General features: G+C 41.8%; 1 protein-coding gene across 1 annotated transcript in view; it reads left to right on the top strand.

Annotated features, from left to right (window-relative positions):
• Positions 1-2,139: 2,139 nt before the first annotated feature.
• LOC114449403 (low-density lipoprotein receptor-related protein 8-like) overlaps positions 2,140-24,807 on the top strand; it is a 58,685-nt gene continuing 36,017 nt past the window's right edge. The window contains exons 1-3 of the mRNA XM_028427035.1: positions 2,140-2,206; positions 2,780-2,896; positions 22,430-22,552. Of these exons, the coding sequence (XP_028282836.1) occupies positions 2,140-2,206; positions 2,780-2,896; positions 22,430-22,552 (307 nt within the window). The remainder of the gene's footprint in view (positions 2,207-2,779; positions 2,897-22,429; positions 22,553-24,807) is intronic.

The raw sequence follows: 24,807 nt of genomic DNA, 5'->3' as shown, positions 1-24,807 counted from the left end.
TGTCTGTGATGAGTGAGGGGTTTCAAAACTGAAAGCTAAAAATGGGAAATTATACAGTCATGCAGAATTTGTGGTTGAGCAAGTAAATGTCAACACGGCCAACTAATATTCATCCATCCATCCATCTGAACCCGCTTTGTCCTGTAGTGCAGGGTCACTTAAATAGTTGCTACACCTTGCTACATATTCACAAATCTTTGCTTAGGTTGGAAAGGATTCGAAGTGGGCTGGAAATATGCAAGAATCTGCTCTCTAGTACTCTTATATTAGTGTTGATTGACAATCTCTCACTCTCACTCAGATATGCGCTGCCTCCTGCTTAATCCTTAGCGTGCTAAAAGCATTTTCATTAAGTCGTGACTCATTCCTCACAGCAAATTGATTATAAACTCAATTTTGTCTGTGCTGTCTCCGATAAGTGAAATCAGATTTGCAACTAACATCAAGATCCACCACTTTTACAAATCTGCAGCTTGTGGTATCTAGTTCAACACATGTTCCATAATGAGCCTCTATTGCATGACAGGGATCACGCACCCTGAGAAGATGGAGACCTAAAATAAAAATCTCATTATTTCCTGATTCTGGCGCTGCTTGGCAGCCAGAGAACACGATCTTGTAGGTGACGCAACATTTCATAAAATTAGGGCACTGATGTTTTGATGTGCGACTAAATGTCATGGTCAGGTTTTGAATTTGTCACAGGCAGACTAGGAATACATTTTTTATTTCCTAACTATTTTTGGAGCACCTGTTTAATCACCCACTGTGTTATTTCCTTTCACTCTGCTCCTGCTGCATCATTTTTGCTGGATGCAACCATGACAACAGGCCCCAACTAAAACACAATTTTCTTCTCAGTACCATGACTTTATTGACTGTGAATACAAATGCTTGTGTAAATATGTGTGTGTGTGTGTGTGTGTGCGTGCAAGTGTCTCTTAGTGCATTTACTATATATTGAGGATGGGAGGGATTAAGTTATCCTTCAGCTTATCTCCATTTAAAATGACTGATAATGCTGTCAGCAATGGTTGTGGCCTAGATTTGAAAGACAGCCTTGTTTGCTCTGGCTGGAGGCCACTAGACCTTGTAAATACTACTGATGCACTTTTTATCTGCAGACAAGTGTTACCTCATTATGTTTAAAAAGACACAGTTTGCTGAATGAAAGAGGTGCGGAGGCCTCTTCCTGTTGCTGCTGCCTTTGAAAAACCATACAGCCTGCAGTTCACCTTAGCATTCGCATAATTTGCATATAGATGAGACTCATATCACATTATTGCTTTAGGGGAGAGTATTAATAATGGGGTTGTTGAACAGGATATGGTACTGTACAGGAGACTTTTGCAGATGCTGAAACAGTTGGGGCCCAGAGCAGTGCTTTCTGCCTGTCTGAATCAACACTGTCCCACATCTTTCACCTCCCCTTTGCTACCCACCAGCCACACATGTCACTATAGCAAGGTATGTTGTGCAGGATCCTTTCCTCCTCAAGCTGTTCGAAAGCACACACAACAACACTCCAGGTATGCACAGTCGTGTTTTATGCAAGTTAGTGCAGTTTAAAGTGCTTCAGCTACATAATGAAAATGTTGATAACAAAATGAAGACGTATCATTTCATTATAAGCACTATAAAATTAAATTAGCACATAATAACCATAAGAAGTTGAATAAAAGAATACTAAAAAGTGCCTGAAAATAAAAAGATACACTTTAGAAAAGTGAATAAAATAAACATAACAAATTTAAAAGCACAGATACAAAGAAACATAAAATATAACAATCAATAAAATCACATAAAATGTGACAGTGTTCAATGGACTGTCTTCTTTTTGTGTGGTGTGTTAATATAAATAATAATAACTATTCTTTATTAACTTATAAACTTTCTAAACTGCAGAACATTTTTCTATTCTATTCTATTCTATTCTATTCTATTCTATTCTATTCCAGCCTCAGCCCGCCCCACGCGTGACGTTGCGCGCGGGGCAGCCAGTGGCGGTGTGTGTGTGTGTGTGAGGGGTGGGGGGGTTCCTGAGAGGAGAGGCAGGCAGCGGCGGCGTCGCATCGTTACAAGGAGAGCGGCTGACGGGCTTTGTTTTGTGGATGTGAATGAGCTCCATCACCTCCAGAAATGTGGACGGATTTAAGGACGTTGCTGCTTTTCCATGTGTTCGCTGCGGGGCTTCATTTCCTGGAAGGTGAGTTCTGTTTGCGCCTTTACTGTGGAATAAGATATAAACGGTGCTGTATGTTGAAGGGATGAATGGAAGCTACTCAGCGTGAACCAAGTGAGGAAAGCAGGGTGTAAATATGTTGTTCTATTGTTTGCTTGTAGTAGTTGTATTGTTTCCTCGTGCATGTGTGGTGGTGTGTGACTGTGTTTCTGAGCGGCTGTGGAGGGAGCATCCTCTGCGTGTTTGTCATGTGTTTCCCGGCTGTGAGCCTCCACACTGCTGCATCACAGGTAGTAGCTGTAGTAGCCCGCACTGACAGAATCTTTGTCTTTATGTTTGGAGAATTAGAAAACACAGGGCCCCCTCTGCTACACACACACACACAACTATTAGAAAAACACAGTGTATCAGTGACTGAAAGCAAAACACACACCATGACGCTCTCAGCGCCTCAGCCAATTGACCTGAATGAAGGCTGAATATCAATTAGGCATTCATTTGCAAATGACAGCTGAACTACTAGCAGCGCTCCAACATATCCTGTTTGTTGCTAATCCATCTGGACACTTGTTTTTGTTTTGTCTCTTTTTGTTCCAGCAACTGATGAGTGCGAGGATGGACAGTTCCAGTGCAACAACAAAAGGTGTATACCGACCATCTGGAGGTGCGACGACGATGACGACTGCACAGACAACAGTGATGAAGAAAACTGTGGTAAGTGGAAATTCATTTAAAAAACATAGTGATTAATCAAAAAACATAGTGATTAATCATCAGATCATTGCTCCAGTGTGCCGTTATGATGAACTGTAGTGTTGTCAGTGTTGTCTTTGTCCTGAAAAATAATTTAAAAGTAAACAAATATATGATTTTCTTTTATCTACCAGTCATTTCTCGCTGCCTATGTATCTTAGTGAGCATTATATCCTCATACTGTCAACTCTCATGGACCAGAAAATGCAGCTACATCTTTCCATCCTCTCCTACATCTTTCCATCTGCTCCTACATCTTTCCATCCTCTTTTATTTGTTCTCATTTTCTGTGGTGGATTTGCTTGTTTTTCTTATTGTTCATAGACATAAATGCTTACATGAAGCATGCTATGGTGTGTGTGTGTGTGTGTGTGTGTGTGTGTGTTTGCCTCAGGCCCTGTGTGTGTGCAGGTGATTTCATTCCCTCTGCGTCTATATATAGAAAGCTCAACAAGCATGTTTGGTGAAAATGTGGCTTGATTGTGTGGAACCATTTTCCGATCTTCACATTTAAAAAAAAAAAAAAAGCCGTCCAGGTGAGAGACAGGTTGCGCGCTGCGTTGGTCTGATGTGCAGCGCTCTGACAGGTTATCTGGGATGTGTTGTTCTGTGTGGCAATAATAGAATTCCTTCTTGACTGTGAGCCAGTGGCCTATATTTTAAAAGAATGCTCGTGCTGAAACGCGTGAAGTTGTGCCAATGCTGTAGCCAAGCTCTGCATGTGTGCTGTGTGCAGCACTATACGCTCTTTTGTGTCTGGGTTAATTGTGGCTCGGGAGAAATTTCTGCACCTCCCCGCCACAAACATTACATCCTCCCTATTTTTCCTTTGCACTCTGGTCTTTGTTTCTCTGTGTCTGTCTCCCACAAACTCCTACACAAACACAGACCCGTTGCATGCAGCCACCTTGTGGTTCTGATGTGGAGGTGTTCTCATTGTTTCCGAGCCCAGCAGGACTCGTCCTCAGGCGTGCAACAGAAAGCAGGTCATTTGGAGCATCTTTGCTCCTAAAACATTCATGTGTCACTGCTTCAGACACTCGCACACACAAACCACCATGTTAGGAGAAAATCATTACTCTCTCAGGCCTTTTTCCCCCCTCTGTATTACTTTCATGAATCAAATAGGAAATTGTTAGTGAGTTTTCATTACCTCCTCCTGTGTGTTTTCCATCTGCCAGAGCGCCTGACACGTTTGGGTGTGAGTGAAAACGCTGCACCTGGAAGCCTTTTAGGCTGAGACTACTGTCAGCACAGCATTTGATGACTATGACAGAATTATTTGCCATTATATTAGAGGGTGGCCTTCACTCTGTCCATTTGCTTTCCCTGTGTGGCGTGCTGTATCTGCGTGGGCAGGGATGGATCTGTTGTCGCACTGACATTCTGGTAGTGGTGGACCACTGATAGGCCAAGGATATTACTTCTTAAACTTTCATTTTTTCTCGCTGTGCTGCTCTGTCAATTTTCAATTAAAGAGTTACAATTAAATTCATGCTCACTGCCTTTAAGCTCTTTTTTTCTATTCCTCCACCTGAGGAGCTGAAAAGACAGTCAGTGAGGTGTAAACCTGTACAACATATGTCGCACAGGGTGGGGGTGGAGGATTTAGCTTGTACATACAGCAGAAACGACACACTTTGATTCAAGTTGACTAAAAAAAAAACAATCATGTTTGCATTTTTAAAGTAAGTTTGAGTTTTCAGTGGGCTTGTTTTCACAATATATTTATATTTTTTGCCGCACTATGTCAAACCACAGAATCCAGAGACTGAGCGTGTGCAACAGAGCATGGTTATGAAATATGCTGACAGAAAATAACCTTTTTACTGCAGCTTTCTCATTTGTCATGCTGGTGTCACTGTACTGCTAACCTGCCTGGTTCTGGTAGTTGAACCTCACAGAAGAGGTGTTAAAAGAGATAGTTTGACTTCATTAAAGAGCTGTTAGAGGTGCTCAGCCTACAGTATGTGGAGTTCCACTGTGGAGAAGCAGAGAAATATCATAGAGCCAGCCACCTACAATAATAAAAGAAAGTGATTATTAGAATAGTATCCGATTTACCTGGCAGTCAGAGTTTTCCAACAGGGAACTCTTATATTGATCTGTGCTGAGAAAAACAATAATTTTACCTTCCAGAGCAATTGGAGACTTGCTGGTCTAAAGCTGCCTTGATCAGTTAGTGTGTTTGTGTTATTATAGGACTAAAAACTTTGGCTCCCAATAAACGTGTTGCATCCGAAATAGACCAACTCCTGTTCTGTGAGGTAAAATTGTTTTTGTCAACTGACCTGGGTGAGGTTCTGCTGTTTCTCCAAACTGTGGACATACCCAGCACCATACTAACCATGGACAGCGGCACTTCAAAGAAACCCACTTGCTCTCATTTCTCATGCTTATGTCAAACCTCTTGTGCAGCATGATCCCTCTCCATTCACCACCCATTTTCCTCTTAACCCCATCCCCCCACTAGTCCACCCCCAGACTGCACTCCCATCTCTCCGTTCACCCCCACCATCCCCCATCATCTTTAAACTCTATTCCCCACCGACCAGTCACTCACTGCATGCACCCCTTACATTCATACATGCATAATTGCACTCATATGTATGCATAGACACATGCAAGAATTAATTTACAAACATAAATGAATGTATATAAATGAGCTGTCCACCTTTCTGGAGGAGAAGTTACATGCACATTGATTGTAATAGAAAGTGTATATTGTGTTTACTTGTTGCATAAAGGATGAGATGCAGAGCCACCCTGCTTCTGGTCTCATATCGAGCTGACAGCAGTCGAGGCAACAAAAGAATTCTGCCTTGAATTCTCAGTCAGATCTGTACCAGCTCCGACATGGAGCCACTGTTTAATCCTCATCCTGATTATAGCAGCATATCACCCAGTTTTCATCTGTCTGTGTTACCTTCAAAGTCCAAAATGTCCGCTTGACTTTCTTCTCATCCTTGGATGTGATAATGATCTATTTCATCCATGTTCATGAATTTATCATGTGTACCTGCTGGGAGGCATTTCACATCGCCACACGGAGCTCAAAGTCTCCTTTTGTTTTGCTCTGCGATGCAGAGTCAGCAACAAAGTGCGCGCCGCCCCTCTGTGTTTTTTTTACCTAATAAATCTGCACAACTCCTTTACAGGCAAACTCGCTTTTGAAACCGCTGCTTGGCATCCCTCCTCACCTCCTGTAGACATTGTTTGTTTCTTTTATTCCAAAGCCTTTCGGTGGATGCATCATCCTCTGCTGCAGTGTTGAAACTAAAGTCCTGCCAACGCACTTAGTTTTAGCAACGCAGAAAGTATTCCTTCTCCTTGTGGTTATTTACTGCTTTATCACTTCAGCTCACCTGCAGGCCTGAGAGGTGAAACCCATGTGGAACTGTCCCTCTGTAACCTATAGCTGGCAACTTTACAGCAGAGATACAGAAACATGTTTGTGACTCGCTTGTTTTAACTATTTTAAGACTTTAGAATTTGCTTTATAATAAGTGTGCAGCCTCACAGCCTGAGAGTTCTGCTTCAGTGAAGGCCTGCCTCAGCTCCACTTGCAGTCCCCTTGTTTGCCTGTATTTGGGTTGACTATGACGGTGTCAACATGACGAGGATCGAAGCCTCACACAGGGACTCAAATTTGCTCTCCAGAAATCTGTGGCTGACATAGGTTAATCCTTAGTTACCATCCATTCTCATTGTCAGTCTGGCATCACATCTGACAATTTTTAGGCCATCGTAAAATCCCGATTATGAATATTGTGGGCATGTATGTTGTTGTACTGTATGTCCTTTATTCTCATACTCAATCTCTAAAATCATATTAAACAATCAGATATTTGGTATGGCTGAGTGAGCCTAGTTCCCAAAGGAAATAAGGCCTCACTTGCTCAGAGGCATACAGAACCTTTCTGAGTGTTTTTTCATCAACTCACAATCGTCATAATAGCTCACCAGATTAAATATTAAAATGGTGTCTTTTTTTTGCTTTAAAATGCTTCAGGTGTTTCAAAGAAAGTCGCTCTGCATTGCTAATTGATCTATTGCATCTTCTGATCTAGTGTTCGCTCACAGTCATGTGTAACAAACCGGCCCAGTTACAATCTACACTGTGGATTCCTGCAGAAGCTCCATCTTGAACCCAGAGTGAAGCTCCGCAGCCTGCTGGCACTGATGAGCCCTGAGCAGACACACTTTTCACTCAGCTCTGCTTTTATTGCTCTGGCAACTTATTTTTCTCCGAGCTGTGGGGACACCCCCCACTCAGTATTGCCAAGTGATTATACACAGCAAAGCAGTGACTCCACCTGCTGGGATCTGTTTTTTAATGCAAAACAATAACACCACAATCATGTTCTGTGTGTGTGTCATAGTGGTTTGGGGTAAAAAGAAGAGATTTGTTGTTGTTGTTGTTGAATGTATTCCACCCCACAGTGTCTGTGATTTCTTGCCAGAGAAGGGATGTGTTTGACAGCAGAGATGATGTTGCTGGCATCTTTGAAGATTTTGAGCTACAGAGACAGACAAAGGGCCAAAGATGAGTGAAGCTGAAGTGAAAAAGTGGGGAAAGACGTAGTTTTGACCTGCGGGTTGAGTCAGGGAGGTTGTTTGTGTTCCTATCAAATTCTCTTCATAATCTCTGTGGCTGTTGACAACAGTACACAGCGGGAAATGGATTACGTCTTTATCTCTCCACGCCGTGAGCCGTGCTTTCCGTTGCGTCTGTGGTCACTTTATGTTCTTTTAACTCAATTGCAGTTCACAGTTGTGATAGGGCCTTAATTAGTGTAGCAAATTCGAATAGCTCTGAGACAGAAAACTGTATTAGTCGAGTTTTTATTAGTCGATTATTTGTATTGAAGAGAGCACATTGTGTCATTAAGGTGTCAGATGAACACTGCACTGCAGTCATTGGTACTTGAATAGTTTTAACCAAATTGAAATTTATACCAAGGATATTCAGTAAATACTGATATCCTGGCAAAATCCTTAAATCAGCCTCTAGTCTGTCAGTGAGATGAGACTGACAGGCACTAACTACTCAGCTGCTGGCACAGCTCTAGAAAACATTGCTGAGGCTGTCGCTCTGATGTGGCCTCATCCACATGTGTGTTTATGTGACAGTTTGCTTGCTCACTGGCCCTACTGGCCTACTGCCCTGTGTCTGCATGTCTCAGAGCCAGCTTGCCCTAAGTGATCATTAAGAAGTCTGCAGCTCCAATAGAGCTATTATCTCAGATTAGTGCGTGCTGTTACACTAACTTGCAAAAAGAGAGAGAGAGGATGAGGCAGAAAAAGAGAGATGGGGGGGGGATTAATGTGGGGGTATAAAGCATCGCTCAGCATCAGCCTCTTCCTCTCCTCTGCCATATATTTATCCCCCATTCCACTTGACTTCTTAGTGTGAAACACCTAAATAAAAAAAAATATTTGCATAATTTTAAAGATTAGTCCTCCCAGACATCATTTCAATGGATAAAAAGCAGATAATTCTCCCACTTGCCTGGTGAAAAGTCCTGTTTCAGTTCAGCTGAATCACTGAAACGCTGCTGAGATATTAAAACGAGATTTGTCCTGCAGGTTTTTAAATAGCATAATCGCACATGTGCTTTCAAGTTTTAATTATTTTTTTGTGGTGAAGGGTTTAATTCTGTTTTTTGAATCAAACATGTGATTTTGCTCCCCACGTTTCCTGTCGTCATGCTGCAAATTGTGTTCTCTTAGCAGCACAGCAGGGTGCTCAAAGCGCTGTAGTGAATGTCAAGTACAAAATAGGTAGGTGGAGGTGGAGGACAGCTAGACAGTCTGTGAAGGGATCTGCTGACATTCTGTTGATTCTTTATTGAGTTGAAAGCTTAGCTATTTTTGAGATACCGATGCTGATGCTTCTACACAATATTTACTATAGTTTTTGAAAATGTGATTCACCAGTGGCAGTGAAATGAACCCAGGTTAGCTTGAAAATCGATAAGACACATGTTGGATGTTTGAGAGCGGCTGCCTGCTCTGTGAACCCGGGCCTGCGGGCCACAGCAGCCGGGCAGACACCGCCTTTCATCCAGAATCACTGTCAGAAAAATGAAAACCAGACCCACAGGGGAGGACACTGGCAACACGCTGCAGGAACATTGGCTGTTTGCAACTTGTGAATCATTTTGGTGAAAAATGCCACTTCATGTGACTCAACTAGCGTGCTTGTGAATCTTTGCTGATAGCTCCAGGGATGTTGGGATTGGCCATGTGTAGCTGTGAGTCTCACTTTATTTTGATTTATCAGTTTGTGGATGAGTACACACACTCATCACAAAACTGCGGAGGACATTATGCCTCTTTGAAGTAGAAGCGTGAGCGTCTGCAGAATGCGTGGTTGTGAATAGAAATGATGAGCAAATGGCTGTGACACAGCAGCCAAAGCCCTCAGTCTCTGTCCTTTTATTGATGATTCAGTGTAGCCGGATGAATTATGAGCGTCACCTCCGCTTGCACTGGCAACATTTGCCTCCTCTTGCCCGACTACATAGTGACTCATTACTCTGCCACCATCACAGTGCTGGAGCTTTGCGTGCAGGCTGTCACTGCCTTGAAATCATTCCACCTGCCTACATGTCTCCACAGTGCATCAGACTGTGGTGCCTACTGTATGATCTGCGGCCAAAACATTTGTTCTATAGGGGGACTCAAGAATCGGCCAAGCACGACACTACACTTGGCTGCTATAGCCTCATCACACAGGTTGCACCAATTACATGGTGGATTGATCATCACCTGAACAATGATAGCAAATAGGAATCAGCCCATTTACTCAGCATGAGAGTTTAAAGTGTGTGAGCCCTCTAATTTGCAGAACATTGGTTCCACGTGGGTTAATCAAAAGTAGAGCCGTGATATTTCCTGCTCTGCTCAGTAAAGATCTGTATAAAGGGAAATGTGACAATTTATGACTGCAGGAGTGTAGCATCGCAGACTGACACAGTTTTATCTGCTCTTCGGAGCTTTTCTGCAGAGCAACTTTTTTTATATCAAAGTGTATTTCACTCATGTAAAATCTGGATGTTAAAATGACTGCAGCAATTAGGTTTTGTTTTAAATTTTCTGTGAAATCTTAATGCACGCAGAGAAGGCTTCTGAATGAATCTACTTTTTCAGTTATGATGCATATAAATGTGCAAAAACCTTCATCGACACATTGTCACACACTGTGAAGCTTAAACTGCATTTTAAAATTGCAAAGAGATTTTTTTTAACCACGTTATATATAATCACTGTGTAATGTGGAGCTTTTATTAGATTTCTGCAGGCTCTTCTAAAGTAGATCTAATATGAGAAAAGGTCAGCCATGCCTGTTTTAATTTAGAACACTTAAATTTAAATCATAGACCATATAATCATTTTTACTCTCATTCAGGATTCACTCTCACTTTGTGCGCTAATGCCAAAGTTTCACCTAAGTACCTCAACAGAGGTATTTTTCTTATGTGAGTGTGAAATTTTAGCTGGCAGATGGTTTGTCTGTTGTGCCTGACCTGCTGTGCTTCAGGGAGGCACATTATGATCAAAGCTCAGCAGTTAAGCTCTGCCTGGAGATAGATATGTTTTAAATGCATAGCCATAGGCCACTTGTATGCCCCCAAATACACACAAACTGTGGATGGTTGTATTGGTTTGTGTGTAACTATTGTGCATAGAAAATGATGTAATCTTCTGTGACACTGATCAGCAGCAAAAGAGAAACAAGAATGATGATGAGGAACCTAAAAGGAGGAAAAAGGAGGAGGCAGTGTAGCAGGGCGGTGTTGTGGAGTGAAGCGGGGGTGTGGGGTGGGGTGGGGTGGGGGAGAAGAGTGCTGCGGCGTCACTGATTTTAGAGAGGTTGTTTTGCTGTGTTATTGTTGCGATGCAGATAAAGTGTAGCTGATAAGACAGACAGCGCATTAGAAATCCTGTGATCTCTCCTTCAGAAAGGTCAGAGTTGAGGTTGTGTTTTCTGTCACACAATCTCTGCGTATCGTGTGCTGTATGAAGTGAATTGACTAGAGCCAACACAGCAACAGAACCACAGAGTCAACAAGAGGAAGACGCTCTCACTCCAGCTAGACTACATAATTGGAACCAATGGCAATCCTGTTTGATTTGAACGGAGACGAGCAGAGCATCTTTATGGAAGCTCAGAACATCTGCTCGTCTTATCACACAGCAGACTGCTGGGAACACATGGCATGTGTGCACCTGCTCTACCAGGAGCTCTGTTTGATACAGTGTCAAAGCATTCTGGATATCTGGCATCTGCATAGCTTGTATTAAAGTACCCACAGCAATAAATGCCTGTATTGACAGAAGAAGCTGAGGTGTCCTGCTTTAAATAATTTCCCCTCAGGGATAAATACATGAATTCTGATTCTGATTCTGCTAACACACCCATTTTAGTGGTGCCTGCGTGTACCAGGATGTGCTGTCTGCCTTTTTGTACACAAAATAAGAAAATTGTAACCTCACTACAACACAGAAAAAAAATAATAACAGATTGCTATCTTGTACAATCTGGGCAACAAGAAGCAAATAAAAAGTGTGAAAGAACCTCTTGTTCACATTACATCACATCCTCACAAATAACATTTAAATATACATTCAGTCCAAAATTACATCCTGCAGATCTATTCTTGGGGTTTGTGTCCCCTGCCACTATTACTTTGTATTTTGTTTTCACTCATGGTTAGGGTTAGGCATTAAAAACGACTGGCACTGACTGGTGGTAAAAAAAAACATGGTGAGGTTCAGCCAACAATCATGCTTTTCATAGCATTAAATACATTATACAAGGCTAAACTGGTTCGTCTGATGCTGGCTTACCACAACACAAATTACATTATCTTTGTGATCTTCATCACACCTGACACCTCTGTCAGAGTGAGAAGTTCTTAAGAACTGTTACTTTTGCCAGTCACACAGTAGAACCCCCACTTTGTACACACAGTACCACCGTGGCCTACTTTGAATCTCTGCACCACATATATTATACTGTAGAAGTAGGAACATAACAATGCCCCAGAAAAAAAAACTTTCATTAAAGTGCCTCATGCAACATAGAACTGTGCTTGCATCTTAAAGCTGCAAGTTATTTTACATAATGCATCGTAAAGAACGTCATGGTTTTGACATTAATGTGTAAGCTTGCATTAGTTTTATGCTGGGGGCTGTTATAGAGGAGGGGGTTTGTATAGAGACAAAGGCTGTGCTCAAGAGCTGGTGCACGACTATCACTTGTTCCACCAGTCCTCAGTGTTCCTGCTTGATTAGTCAGCTCAGACTGTGTGAAATCAGTTTTAATATTTTGGTCTGCAGGAAAGTAACATTCCTCAGCTCATTAAGGCCTAAGTAACATTTTATGAAAATCTTTAATGAATCACTTCACTTCTTTCCTATTAGTTTAAATGAGGGCAACTGGGATGCTACATCTCTGATGTGTAACAAATGTGCCATGCTGTTAGTGCAGCCAGCCGAGCTTTGCATGCATTAAAGACAGTGTTGTAAGGAGTGTAGCTGCTGTGTCACCTTCAGCTTTCACTGAGACTTTCTGTGATTCTGATCTACTGATACTGTATGCAGGAGATGCAGAAAGAAAACGATCAGTGCGGCAAAAGAGAGCTGTGGCTTTTAAACGGTGGTGTGTGGTAGTTGGATTTGACTTTAAATTATTTATCAGAAGCATTTATTTCATTTTCTCTGCTTGGTAGCAAAGATCCAGACCTCCCTGTGTGATCGTCAGAGTTTAAAAGGTGCATTCAGTCTTTTGAAATAAAGTACTGCTCACATCATGTGCCCATCCTGTATACAGAAGCTGCATTGTGCTAGTTTGCTAACACTCAGTAGCTCTGGCAGTGAATTGGAAGCCTTTAGTCACAGTTTGAGTAATCTGTTTCTGTGGTGGGCAGCTGCTGGATTCTTTTATTGCATACCAGGCACACTTGGTGAGCCCACTTAAGGATATCGGCCTTCACAATGCCCATCAATAGCTGTCTGCAGCTTTGTTCCACCTGTCTGACTCCAGTCAACTGTTTGTGTGTGAGAGGAAGCATCACAACAAAAGTTTGAAAGAGGAGACTTACTCGCACGCTGGCAGAAGTGGGCGAGCGTGTGTTATGTTTGGATGTAACTGTCAGGTTATATTCAGACAGCAGCTGGGACTTAAATCTAACTGTGTCTTAATTACGCTTCCTTGTTGCTGAGGGCAGAGTTTCTAGAACAAGAAATTTGACCTCGGGCTGTGTTACAGTTATGTTAATTTCTGTCTGCAGTGGGAAAAGTAAAATCTGCTCTCAGTGCCTTGTCACAGCAATTTTGAGTGCCTTAGTCTTCAGGCAAGTGAGGGTGTTGCTGAAAATTTTGTTCTGCAGACGGCATTGTGTTTCACACACTTGAAATCAGTCTTTCAGTAGAAGAAGAATAGAAAGATGGAGAGAAAAAAAAGATGTGGTGCACTCTGCACAGGGTAAAAGGCTAATCTCCCAATTCCCATTAAAGTGCCCTTGTTAGTAGACAGACACTATAATCCAGTGTGGCACACATTTCCATACACGACAGTCACTGCACTGTTGGCCCTCCTAATGCACTTTGCTCTTGTGAGAGTGGCAAGGCAACTTTTAACATTTATTCTAAAATCCACTACTGTAAACTCAATATAGATAAAGGTTGGCTGGTCGATGAGATGAGAACAGACATCAATCTTTCTGACAGCTTGTGAAGATGTTTGGAATGTAAAAGACGTGCAAGTATCCAGGGGTAGGGCCTCTGTTTCTGGCTGTTTTCATAGATCGCTCTGACCCACTTGAAGAAACTGAGATGGTGAAGAGATGGATTTACACCTTTTCACGTTAAGATCTTATTTCCACTTTTGCTCCGTAAGCCATTTGCAAATGTAAACATTGCAAGCATGTTAGCATACTGATCTCAGTACAGTCTGACACGGCTTCAGATTATCGCTGTAATATGATTCAGACCATAGTCTCTGATTGATAGATCGACTATTTCATTGCGGCAGACGATACGGATTGTGTCAATCATGTCTTAAATGGTGAATGGTGGTCCTGGAGTTATAATTATTTTTGACAGATGGATAATGATTATTAAGAGGAGTGTCTCCTGTGTTTTAGCTGCATTGAAATGGAGAGAAGATTGTTCAAGTGGAGGAGGAAATTGCTTTGGGATCCTCTCGATTAATTTTCACTCATCTGATTGCTCAGCAGTTCAGACTCATTTCTGAGTCATACTGCTCAAATTGCTGTAAAAGAGGGTTAAGAGCAATTGGTTTTTTAAGCCTTAAGTTTGGCTTATAGCAGGTAGAGAGAGATAAATGTGTGTTCACAAAACTCTGATATTCTCTCTCGTGATGTCCTCTGAAGCTTTGAAGCATTTTAATCTGTAAACTTGTTGTTACGGCTTTTATTCTGAGCTCCGCTTTGGTGAGAGTGGAGATATACTCCTTCAAGTTTGTATCTAACCAACAAGCCATGTTTACATCACTGTTGATCGGCGCTGAAGCTGATAAATACCTATGAATAATGCAGTCATAGATACAGAAATGAGTGCTGATTGTAGTGTCAGCTGTTTGTTTTCCAGTGTTGATGGTGTGACCGGGCTGAGTGTGAGGCAGGGTATTGGTGAATATGGTTATATATGTGCAGTCAAGCTTTCCTGAATCATTAAAGGTTAAAAACAGGTTTCTGATCAATAAATCTCTAAACAAAAGGCCTGGGTGGAATGCTATTACTGCAATGAGAAATACAACACCCTAGGACTCATTACAGAGCTAAAGGTTGCAACCTCTGCAGAATGTGGTAGCTATGTTCACCAGGATCTTGGTTTGAACTCCAGCCTGTAGAGCATGCTGTTTCAGGCTATGAGGAAGGAGCATCTGGCTGCTGTGTTAATTTGGAGCTGGAAATTTCCATCGAAGCATGCATGTGAGACTCAGGAGGAAAGGTGTCAGCTGTTCAGATGAAGAGTGTAGCTTTGTGATTTCCAGACCAGGGAGACTCTATTAACAAAACCTCAGAGGCAGGTGACAGACTGTACCAACCTGCTCACCTCTGTTCATTTAGTAGGCACTTCATTTGGAGGTTTGCCAGATAAAGACGTGTTTTAGTATTTATTTTTTTTCTAATATATCATCTGATTCAATAATCCGTTTAAAGGTTTTGGAATTTGTGTGTTATAGTATCAGCTCTTTATCTAAATTAAGCCTTTACCACAAGAGTCCGATCCATCTGTCTGGCAGGATTAGTTTTGTTTTGAAGGTTCCTGTTTTCCTGCTCTTTCCTGATATTGACTTACTCCAGCTGTGGATAGGTGCACATGACCTGCAGTAGGAGCTGGTTCCTGCAAACCCCTGCTGTTTAAGCCTCGCCTGCTTCCGACACTCTTCGCCATATTAGGATTCTTTTTTGCCAAAAAGGTTTATTTCTCTCCCATGGTTCCTCCATGAAATCCTCAGTAACTGCCTGGCTCTTCTTTGCAGCTGCTTGTTCTTGCAGGATAAATCACAGAAATGTTGCTCTAGTATAGGTAGGACATTGAAAGTGCCACATTAGCCACTTCTCCGTTGATGTAACACAAATCACATTGAATACATGAAACATGGCGGTTCATCTCTCTCTACCCCTGCAGCTGCTGTTTCTCTGCTACAGCACTCTTTATTCCCTCCATCACACCTTCCTCCTGTGTGGCTCCCGTTGTCTGTTTCTGGCAATGCTCCTCTTAAAGCCATGTCTTCTGTATTTCACTGATATGTCTGCTGGGGTCTCTGACACTCTGGGGGTTTGATTGTGCTCCCTGCTGAACCATTATCTGGCTGCTGGAATTCACACACACCCACCCCCCTCCCCAGGAGAGCGACCCTCTTACGTCGAACGTAACAGTGTAAGAACTATAAGTAAAGAACTACACTTCTTTACTGATGTACCTGATGCTTCCTGCTGTTATGGATTAGCTGTCCTCACATTGACATCAACAGTAGAAATAGCAAAGTTATGGTTGTCTCTGATTGGTGGTCATTGATCATTATCTATGTCATGTCTGTCTCATGTCTGAGCATTCCAGAAAAGCACAATGATACCTCATTTAGTCAGACATTCCTTGCAGCAGATACTTAATAGCAGATACTTACTCTAGTATCTAAGTATTCAAAGCGCTTGTGAGCAACTTAGGGTTAAGTGCCTTGCCCAGTTAGGTAGTTCACACATAAAAGTACACCTAAAGTGTTGCACAGTGAAAGTCACATACTAGGTAGTTCATTGTAGGAAATGTACAATTTAAAGCAAACTCTACTTAGGGTGTACACTTTAAAGTACACTACAGATCGGTACCACCTCACCGATCCATGTGGTACCTGTTACATTATTACATTATTACACTGTTCCATTCGATCATATAAGGGTCTATGTTTACCATTTCATCTGCACAGTATTTTACGTTCTGTTCATTGTATGTCTGTTACGCCATGTCTGTCATGTAAATTTAGCCTTACTTTAGTTTATTTACTTAATTTTATCTTAGTTTTTATCTTATTGCATGTTAATTATTATATGTTCTTTGTATGCACCAATCACTGAGGCAAATTCCTAGTAATGTGAACCCCCTTCACTTACATGGCAATAAACATGATTCTGATTCTGATTCTGAGATAGTGCACACTTAAAAGAACTTACTGGGTAGTCCACAGTCCACACTTAAAGCGAACAAACTTAAACTATTTTAGGGTTCAGGTTATACATTATGCGTCCTATACGAGTCCACTTTCTGTAGAAATGACCTCCCCTGTTTGCGTGCATAGCTGCCAGGTTGCAGGAGAAAAAAGTTGACATATGGCTGTAGATCAGCCATATTTTGCTTCTTTAAAGGAAGAGACACAGGAGGAAGGAGTGTAGCAGAAGGTCAGACATATGGAGAAGGCATCACGCGGTGAAGGCCAGGATGTGTGTTTGTGTATGTCCCTGTATTTTCAGAGCAGTGTCAAGCTTTTCTCAGTAACATTAAATGTCAGTTTGGGTTCACTGCTCTGTGGTAGGCATGTACATTCTCTATGTGTGTGTCTGTGTCCACCCCCATGCACACTCTATAATGAGCATGTAGAGCGAAAGGAAGTGGATCGTCACCAGAGCATGAACAAAAAAAAAATAATGCACAGAGGCTGGAAGAATGTTTGATAAATCAGGACCTGTCCTGGATGCAGATGTGTCTTAGGTGACCTTCTCACAGATGCTCGTATACAACCATATGTACCTCTGTCTGATGTTGCTCTGTCATACCTTGGGCTTCAAGGTAAATCTCTGGGGGTTTAGCGAAGCTGAACCTGAATGTCTCCAGCATAAATCACTCCCAGGCTTCCTCAAAGCAACATGGGGCTGCTCAGCTTGGTTAGGAGGTGTTTGAGCCAATGCGACTCGACAGGGAAAGAAAATATGTCTTTTAGGAGGCCGAGGGCTATAATTAGCACTGTATGTGTCTTTGACCAGTACACAAGGTCAGAAGAAATGCTGGGCAGTCAACAGCACCAAGCAGCTTCCCTAACCCTCAGGCATCTTTCATGCCTTGTAATCAACGCATCCTCATACATAAATGGTATATTAGGTCAATTGCAAATGATCCCTGCGGTAGACAAAAGCCTGAAGTCTGATAACGAGAGTGGCATTAACTCAACTCCAGATTTCTTCATAGCCTGTGTTCAGTGGTAGTTTGATTAGTTTTAAGAAAACATTAGTTGGATCAAAAAAAATCATTGACAGAGTGCAATAATAATAAGAGTACATTCTACTGTAACTATCTCTATAAGTCATTTCCTTCGTCAGTTGGAAGAAGCTGTTGCCTAGTAACGGCCAAAGAGGTCTCATGTGTCTGCATGTATATCCTCCATGTCCTTTCTGAGGAATTTGGTTTAACATGTTGTGTCAATAGTTTTATGACTAAGCATGTGTAGCAACAGATAACACATCAGAAAATAATGCACACCTTTAAGCCGTCAGGTAGGTGCGCTTTAACAATGGATTTGCTCAATTTGTCCAAAAGAGCAAAATGTTCAGCAAGAGGGAGAGAGAGATATTTAATCTGGAGGTGCCACTACCACTGTGGCTTTATGTGTTCAGATCGATACTCCATCAGCCAGTGCTGAGTTAGAGCTCTGTCCTGTGTGGTGTTTTCTCCTGCTGTTGGTTCCTGTGGCTCACAGCTAACCACACAGACCTGACTGACAGGAGACAATACATAGTGACGAATAAGATGGATAAATATGCAGCTGCTAGCTTCTGGATCTTATTAGAAATACAACAGAGGAGGAAGGAAGGAAGCTTCAACACTTTAATTAGCCAAATTATAATTTCTATAATTATTTGCAAAAACAATTTCAAGAACAGCCTGTCCCAAGTCTTGTTGATGCCGTGCTGTATTATATACACTCACATGATATCCCATTAATTTTGGAAGGTTTAGTCATTTGCTTTCTGGTTCAAACCAACAGGATACATAATGTTTCCTGCTTCAACAACACTCCCCTGCTTCACTCTGAGGTAATGAGGCCATTTGTCTTCTGATACCCAGGAGAATGTGCTTATCACTGCATTACCTATTAAGCTTCTCATGGCCTCCAAAATGAAAGGGTCTTCGTTAATATTCTTTATGAATAAAAAATATTTTACAAGCAGTGGGGGGGTTGTTAGAGAAACTGACGGCTGTCTGCTTGTCTGCTCTTGGACATCACTGAATGATTGAGTTCTAGATGTTCATCCCGTAAGCCTGCACTCACACATGCATATTAGTGAAGCTTCATTATTTGCATTTTGCACCAATATCTAATGTTTTGGACTATTAAAGAAAGATGAAAGTAACGGCAAGCAGTGAAGTGTTGATAGCATCAGCCCCAGAGGAGAAGGCTCCAGGTGGTGTAGCTGGAGCGTGGGGCCCCTTTCTTTCCACAGTAACTTCATCTTACGGCTGGGTGAAGTCCCCTGTACGGGGCTCTTATTCTGTCGGTGTCACGTCCCGCTTATTGTGTCCATGATTGGTGACTCACGCAACACTCAGTCGCTATTGTTTTGTGTTCTCAGATGCAGCTGAGTTGTGTTTATAGAAGTTAATGATTACAAGGGGTGATGTGTGTGGATGTCTGGAGTGAGTACTTTACATATCTGCATGTCAAAGGGATTTACACTCTGTACGTGCTGTCTCTACACTGCAGTGAGACGGTGTGTTTTTATTCAGCATCACACTCTCCATTAGGACTCCATAAAGTGTTATTACTGTGTTTGTCACCTCCCATCTTTGCCACAATTACTCACTTCTGCTATTTCTTGGCCTTCTATCTAACGGCTTCCTTTTTTCACATTCTTTTTGTCACTTTTCCCTTCAGCCCACCCTTGTGCTTAACCACCCACTCCCCCCACGAGCCTAACATTTTAAAACATCCCCTAATTAAAACAGAAAGTCATTCCAAGCAGATGGCATGAGCTGGCCTTGGTAATTATTTCCAAGTGAACCATGGCCCCTGTAGACCTTGAGCGAAATGAGTAGTGGGCTCAGTTGGATCGGGTATGAGGCTCAGTGTTTCACAGAGAAACTGCTCCACGTGGGCACAGATCGACCTGCAGGGGCCGTGCACCGGATCAGTGGGAGATTTTCACATACTTTGTCATGCGATCAAATAAAGTCTTAAGTACAGTCTTAACCAGCATACTGCAGAGCCTTAGGTTCCAGATTCTGCCCTCATACTGTCTTTTTGTTCGTCTCATGGGAGTCACATTAATTAACACCGTATTAATACTCATGCACAGATTTGGAGGTATAGGAATGAAAGGTTTGTTTGGGAAGTTAAAATCTAAAACTTGGCCCTAAAAAGGAATTTTAATGTTCTGTATCTTCTAGGATTTAAGAAGATCTTATGAATAATTATTCTGTGGCAGGAGGTATGCCTCTTTATGTGGCTCTCCCTCTCTATACACTGCCAAACCCTACATGAGTGATTCATCCGTTTTAAAAAATGCGGCTGATACCTGCGTGTCAGGAAGCACAGAGTGAGCATTTTTTGAATAATGTAATCACGCTACTAATGAGTTTATGCATATGGGGGAGGTGTTGGTTAAAAGGATGTCACAATCCCTGCATAATCATCTGTCTTCACCTTTAACAAAGGCCCACATTCCTGCACTCTAATGAGGACACAAGTGGCACTTATGCTCCACTCTCCACTCTAAAAGACCCACACACTTTATGTGATCGAAGAAATATAAATGTTTATTTTTGGTATTGGTGAACCTAGAGAGAGGCTTAGGGTTTAGACAAATAGGCGATTGGAAGAACAAAGGGTGTTGAAGAGTCATGGTGGAAAGTGTGTGGAGAGTGTTTGTCTGATGCAGTGTAATGAGGTCAACTCATAACGTTTTGCAGGAAAGGCCAAAAAGAATGTTAATTTACAGTGCTGCGATGTGAAGGAAACAAGGGCTGGTGATAAACACATTCAATACGGAAATGCACAGCCTATTAGAGCAACCCTGTTACACCCTTTAGAAATTCTTTTGATAACAAGCCAGGATGAGCTGTTATTGGTGTGACATTGGCAGACAGGCTTGTGAGAATGGGGCAGTTAGACAAGATTTAGAATTAGAAACAAGTGCTTATGTACTGCTCTATAGCTGCTGGACTGCAACAATATAATAAGGATCTCCTCATAGCATCTGACTCAAGCCGCTTTCAAAGTGCCAAGTAGGCACGATGTATGTCTTGAATGAAATATAAATTAATGCATTGTTATCTTAGAATGAGAATAATTCTATTCACGATGATTAAATAGAGGACAATACACTCAGGATTCAATGTAGCTGGTGAGACAATAGTTCAGTATTTTCAGTATTATATGTCTCAAAATGTAACATAATTTTATTATTTTTATAATATTTACACTCGTGCTGATCGTTTTCTACTGGCTACTGTACTGCTCTGTGATTTACTAATTGCATTGATTCAACTTTGAATTCACTAAATTATTCTTACCAACAAGAAAACCACTGACTTCTGACTCTGTGGCAGTCACTAGTATTTATGTGGTCTGACTGACAACAATAAAAAAACATCTGCTGTTCCTTCTTTTTTCAGACTTGTCTGCTGACATTGCCTAAGATGTAAAATGACTGATGTTACTGTCAAATAAAGGATCTCTACTGACCATATAGTCATTCAAAAATGTCAAGTCTGAGCATAGGAGTAATGCGATATGATCTTTTAGCTTGTCTTTGGATGTTACCTCATTAATTATTCATCATTCATAATCATTTATGGATTCTGCTGTCTGCATGCGGATGGCTGTATCACACATGAATATGCATAATGTTAGTACATATTAGTACATAATAGTACATGCAACCCACTGGTGCCTTCACCTTCATCTCATATGCATTGAAGTTTGCTTTCTATTCTAAATAACAATAAAAAGTGTGTTTACATACAGGAAATCAGTTTAACAGGAGAAAGTACATTGTGCACTGCTTAACACTGTATGGATGATCTGTCTTCATGTAGGACAACAAATCCCTGATTAATAATTTTCATGAAACAATAGTTAAAACAAACAGAACAGTCTGAGTAGTATGAGCCAGGAACAGAAGTGGAAATGAAAAAAATCTCTGCTTGCTCTCTTTACAGCCCTTTAGCCAGGCTTAAGCTCCCTGCACATCTCTGAATGCTGTATCTAATTCACAGCATCGGAGCTGAGATGGGGGCCTGCTTAGGAACAGTTGTGGCCATGTAACAACACCAGAGAGCTCAGCTGAGGGGCTTTTAGCCTGTGATTTATTAGACTGTGCTGAGCTAACAGGCTGAGGAAATTGAATGGCTCTGACCTCTGCCGGTGTCTGGCTTTGTGGCTGTGCTAGCAGCAGAGGTGCTACAGGTGGAGAGCGGTTTGTACATGTGGAGTTGATTTGATACGTGACACTTAGGATTGGTGAGATTTTTGGAAGGCAACATCAGCTCTGGGGCATTAGTGAAAGTTTACTTTTTTTTCCTGACTGGTTTTTGATATTTAATGCTCTGCATGCTCGACATGTTTATCAGCCTGTGGCCTTGCTGCCTTGTAGCTTTTTTGCAGTTAACAGATTTGGGAGGTAAAAGGTTTAACCTCTCGGAGCCTGCAGTGTTCAGCAATCAGCATCTATTTCACTACTGTGTGATTGGAAAAACCGAGGGAGAGACTTGGGGGACTATGAGGGGAGGGGGGACCCAGCAAAATAAATGGAAGTCAAGGAAAAAGGAAAAGTAGAGACATTTAGTGAATGTCACCGTGGAAGATCAATTGCACTAAACCGGACTGCACAGGCAAAATGTGCATGGATAAGAATGTGTTTGATGTCCTCTGATGAGAGGGCTGATTGCAGATAATATGACCAGTTTTTGACATCCCATGCTCATCCTGGTGTTCTCTCTGTGTGTTTCTTCCCTCTCTCTGAGCAGCAAGGAAAACGTGCGCCCCTGCAGAGTTTGCATGTTTAAATGGACAGTGTGTCCCTGGACGGTGGCGGTGTGACGGTGAACCTGAGTGTCCGGACGGCTCTGACGAGGCAGAGGAGACCTGCAGTAAGTACAGACTTTCAGCTTAAGGTAGAATCAATGGACAGATTAGATTCATAGGAACAAGTTGTGTGTATTTGTACATGAGGATGAATGATACCCTTACTATTTATTTATGTCATCTGAAGCATCTACTATGATATTTTAACAGTCTTGTATTGAAAAGAATCCTTGTCTGGCTGATTATTTTGGCAGTTCAGTTGCTTTAGACAAGATTTAATTTGACTCTCCTGGCACCTGTGTTCAGGTGGCTAATTTCCTGTTATCTCGGCTCCTGTGGCAGTTGAGCTGTCTCGCTTGCCTCTACTCACCCACGCACTTCAGTATTCAATGCTGTCTGATGGTGAGTGCAAGAAAGGCCTCGATTATCTCTCTGCCAAGCTGTTAGAGCTGAGGATTGCTGGCTGCCTCAATTTTAGCTGGTGCCAGTCTCACTCCCCCACACAGGCCCTGATGGGGGTTAGGTGTGGTGACTCCAGAAACAAGCAGGGACTCAAGTGTGGGAGGTTTGAGTTCTGCTATTAATTGTTTTCTTTCTTAATGCTAATTTTCTTTTTTTTCTCCCCCTGGCTGTGTCAGTCTCTCTAGTGGTTACAGATATCAGGGCTGAAAGCACTGCACTGATAAATAATAAAGTCTTTAGGAAAATCAGAGGCACTCCACATACTGGAATATAGCTTAATATACCACACTGTTGGGTATCATGCACCCCACTGCCTCCAGTTTTGTGAGTCTGGCAGGATGTGTACTTAAATGGAGCCAGAAGTAGCCTACACACAGGGTAATGCAGTACAATATCAGCTACTTTGGGACTCTGAGACATAAGTCTTACCAGCTTCATCTACTGTATCTGTTAGAATATGACTTTATATAAGAATTTATAAGAGATATATCTGGAAAAATGGGGTTGTTTCACATGTCACACAACAATAGGTAGCACCAAAAGTGTAAAATGATTGCATTAGAGTCATCAAACATTACAAAAATCGGTGTGTCAGAGATTAATGATAAAAGGGGCCTAAAACAGCTTTAACTCAAGGCAGCTGGACTCAAGGATTGTTTTTGAAGAAGTTTCTCCTCTCCCCTGGGTGGTTTCAGTTCTGCGAATCTAAAAATGTATGTCGGTCCATCATCTAAATCAGTGAGGGTGAGAGCCATGCACATACAGCCAAAGGAGAGCATCTCCTAGCTCTACAAACCTCCTGCCGATACTCCTGATGTTACATCATTATCAATGCATGCAATTGCATGATGTCAGGGTGAATTGGGATCAGTCAGATAGAAACTAGCATGCGTCTTGCGTCAATCATGTGCTGATCGATTCCACACGGCCTATCTTGATGTCTGCAAAAATCTGCCCCTTTATTTAGAAGGGGTTAGTGATATGTATAGTCGCTGTCAATCAAACCTAGTCTGACCTGCACACCCTGTTGTCCTGGCTGTCTGCCTCCACACACTGTTTTGGAATGTGCATGGGTAAATATGGACTAATACATGAGAATATACCATCACCAATACTGATGAGAAGTATAGCAATCATTTTCCTAAATAAAAACCTGGTAATGGTGAACTACATTCATTTTCACTGTAAATAATGAGTTTTTTATGGTTCATTATTTCATGTAATTCAATTTAAGTGACGTTGGAAAAATTACTCCAATAACGACGTCCTGTCAGAGTGTTCAGATATAATAGGGCAGGTTGATATTGGTTGATGATGGTGCTAATGATGAAATGATGAGGATTCGCTTTGGCCCACCATCATCATGCTTTGCTTCTTCCTTACAGTTACTGTGGGAGGGAATTAAAATGCAGCTGAGTGGGAAATGAATCACGAAGAAGCAGAATGAATCTTTCAGAAGATTCATTCTAGTCGTGTTGTTGCGTTTTATTGGCTGTGAATTTGTGGGTCGGTACAATGAATAATGTAGCAGCATAGCAAAACCTCTAATGTCACTCACAGAAAGTTGAATTCAAGGACGGTGACATAAAGGAACCTCTGAAGGATGAGAAGTTTATATTGGAAATCCAATTAAAGATAAATGAAGGAAGGATTCATCTCTTGGCTACAGAAGAAAGAGATAGAGATCTTGGTTGAGGAGAAATCCATTTATATGAAAATCCCTCGTGTATTCGCATGATGTTGCGATGTAAAAAAAAAAAAACATCAACAGTGAAAAATGTTTTGTTCCTCTCAGCCAAAATAAGCCTCGGCTCACTTCTGTTTAAAACAGGACCCACAGTGCAGGTAGCTCTCAGCC

Source organism: Parambassis ranga, chromosome 17 (genome assembly GCF_900634625.1).
Source record: "Parambassis ranga chromosome 17, fParRan2.1, whole genome shotgun sequence".
Taxonomy (NCBI): Eukaryota; Metazoa; Chordata; class Actinopteri; family Ambassidae; genus Parambassis; species Parambassis ranga.
This window is presented reverse-complemented; position numbering and strand designations above follow the sequence as displayed.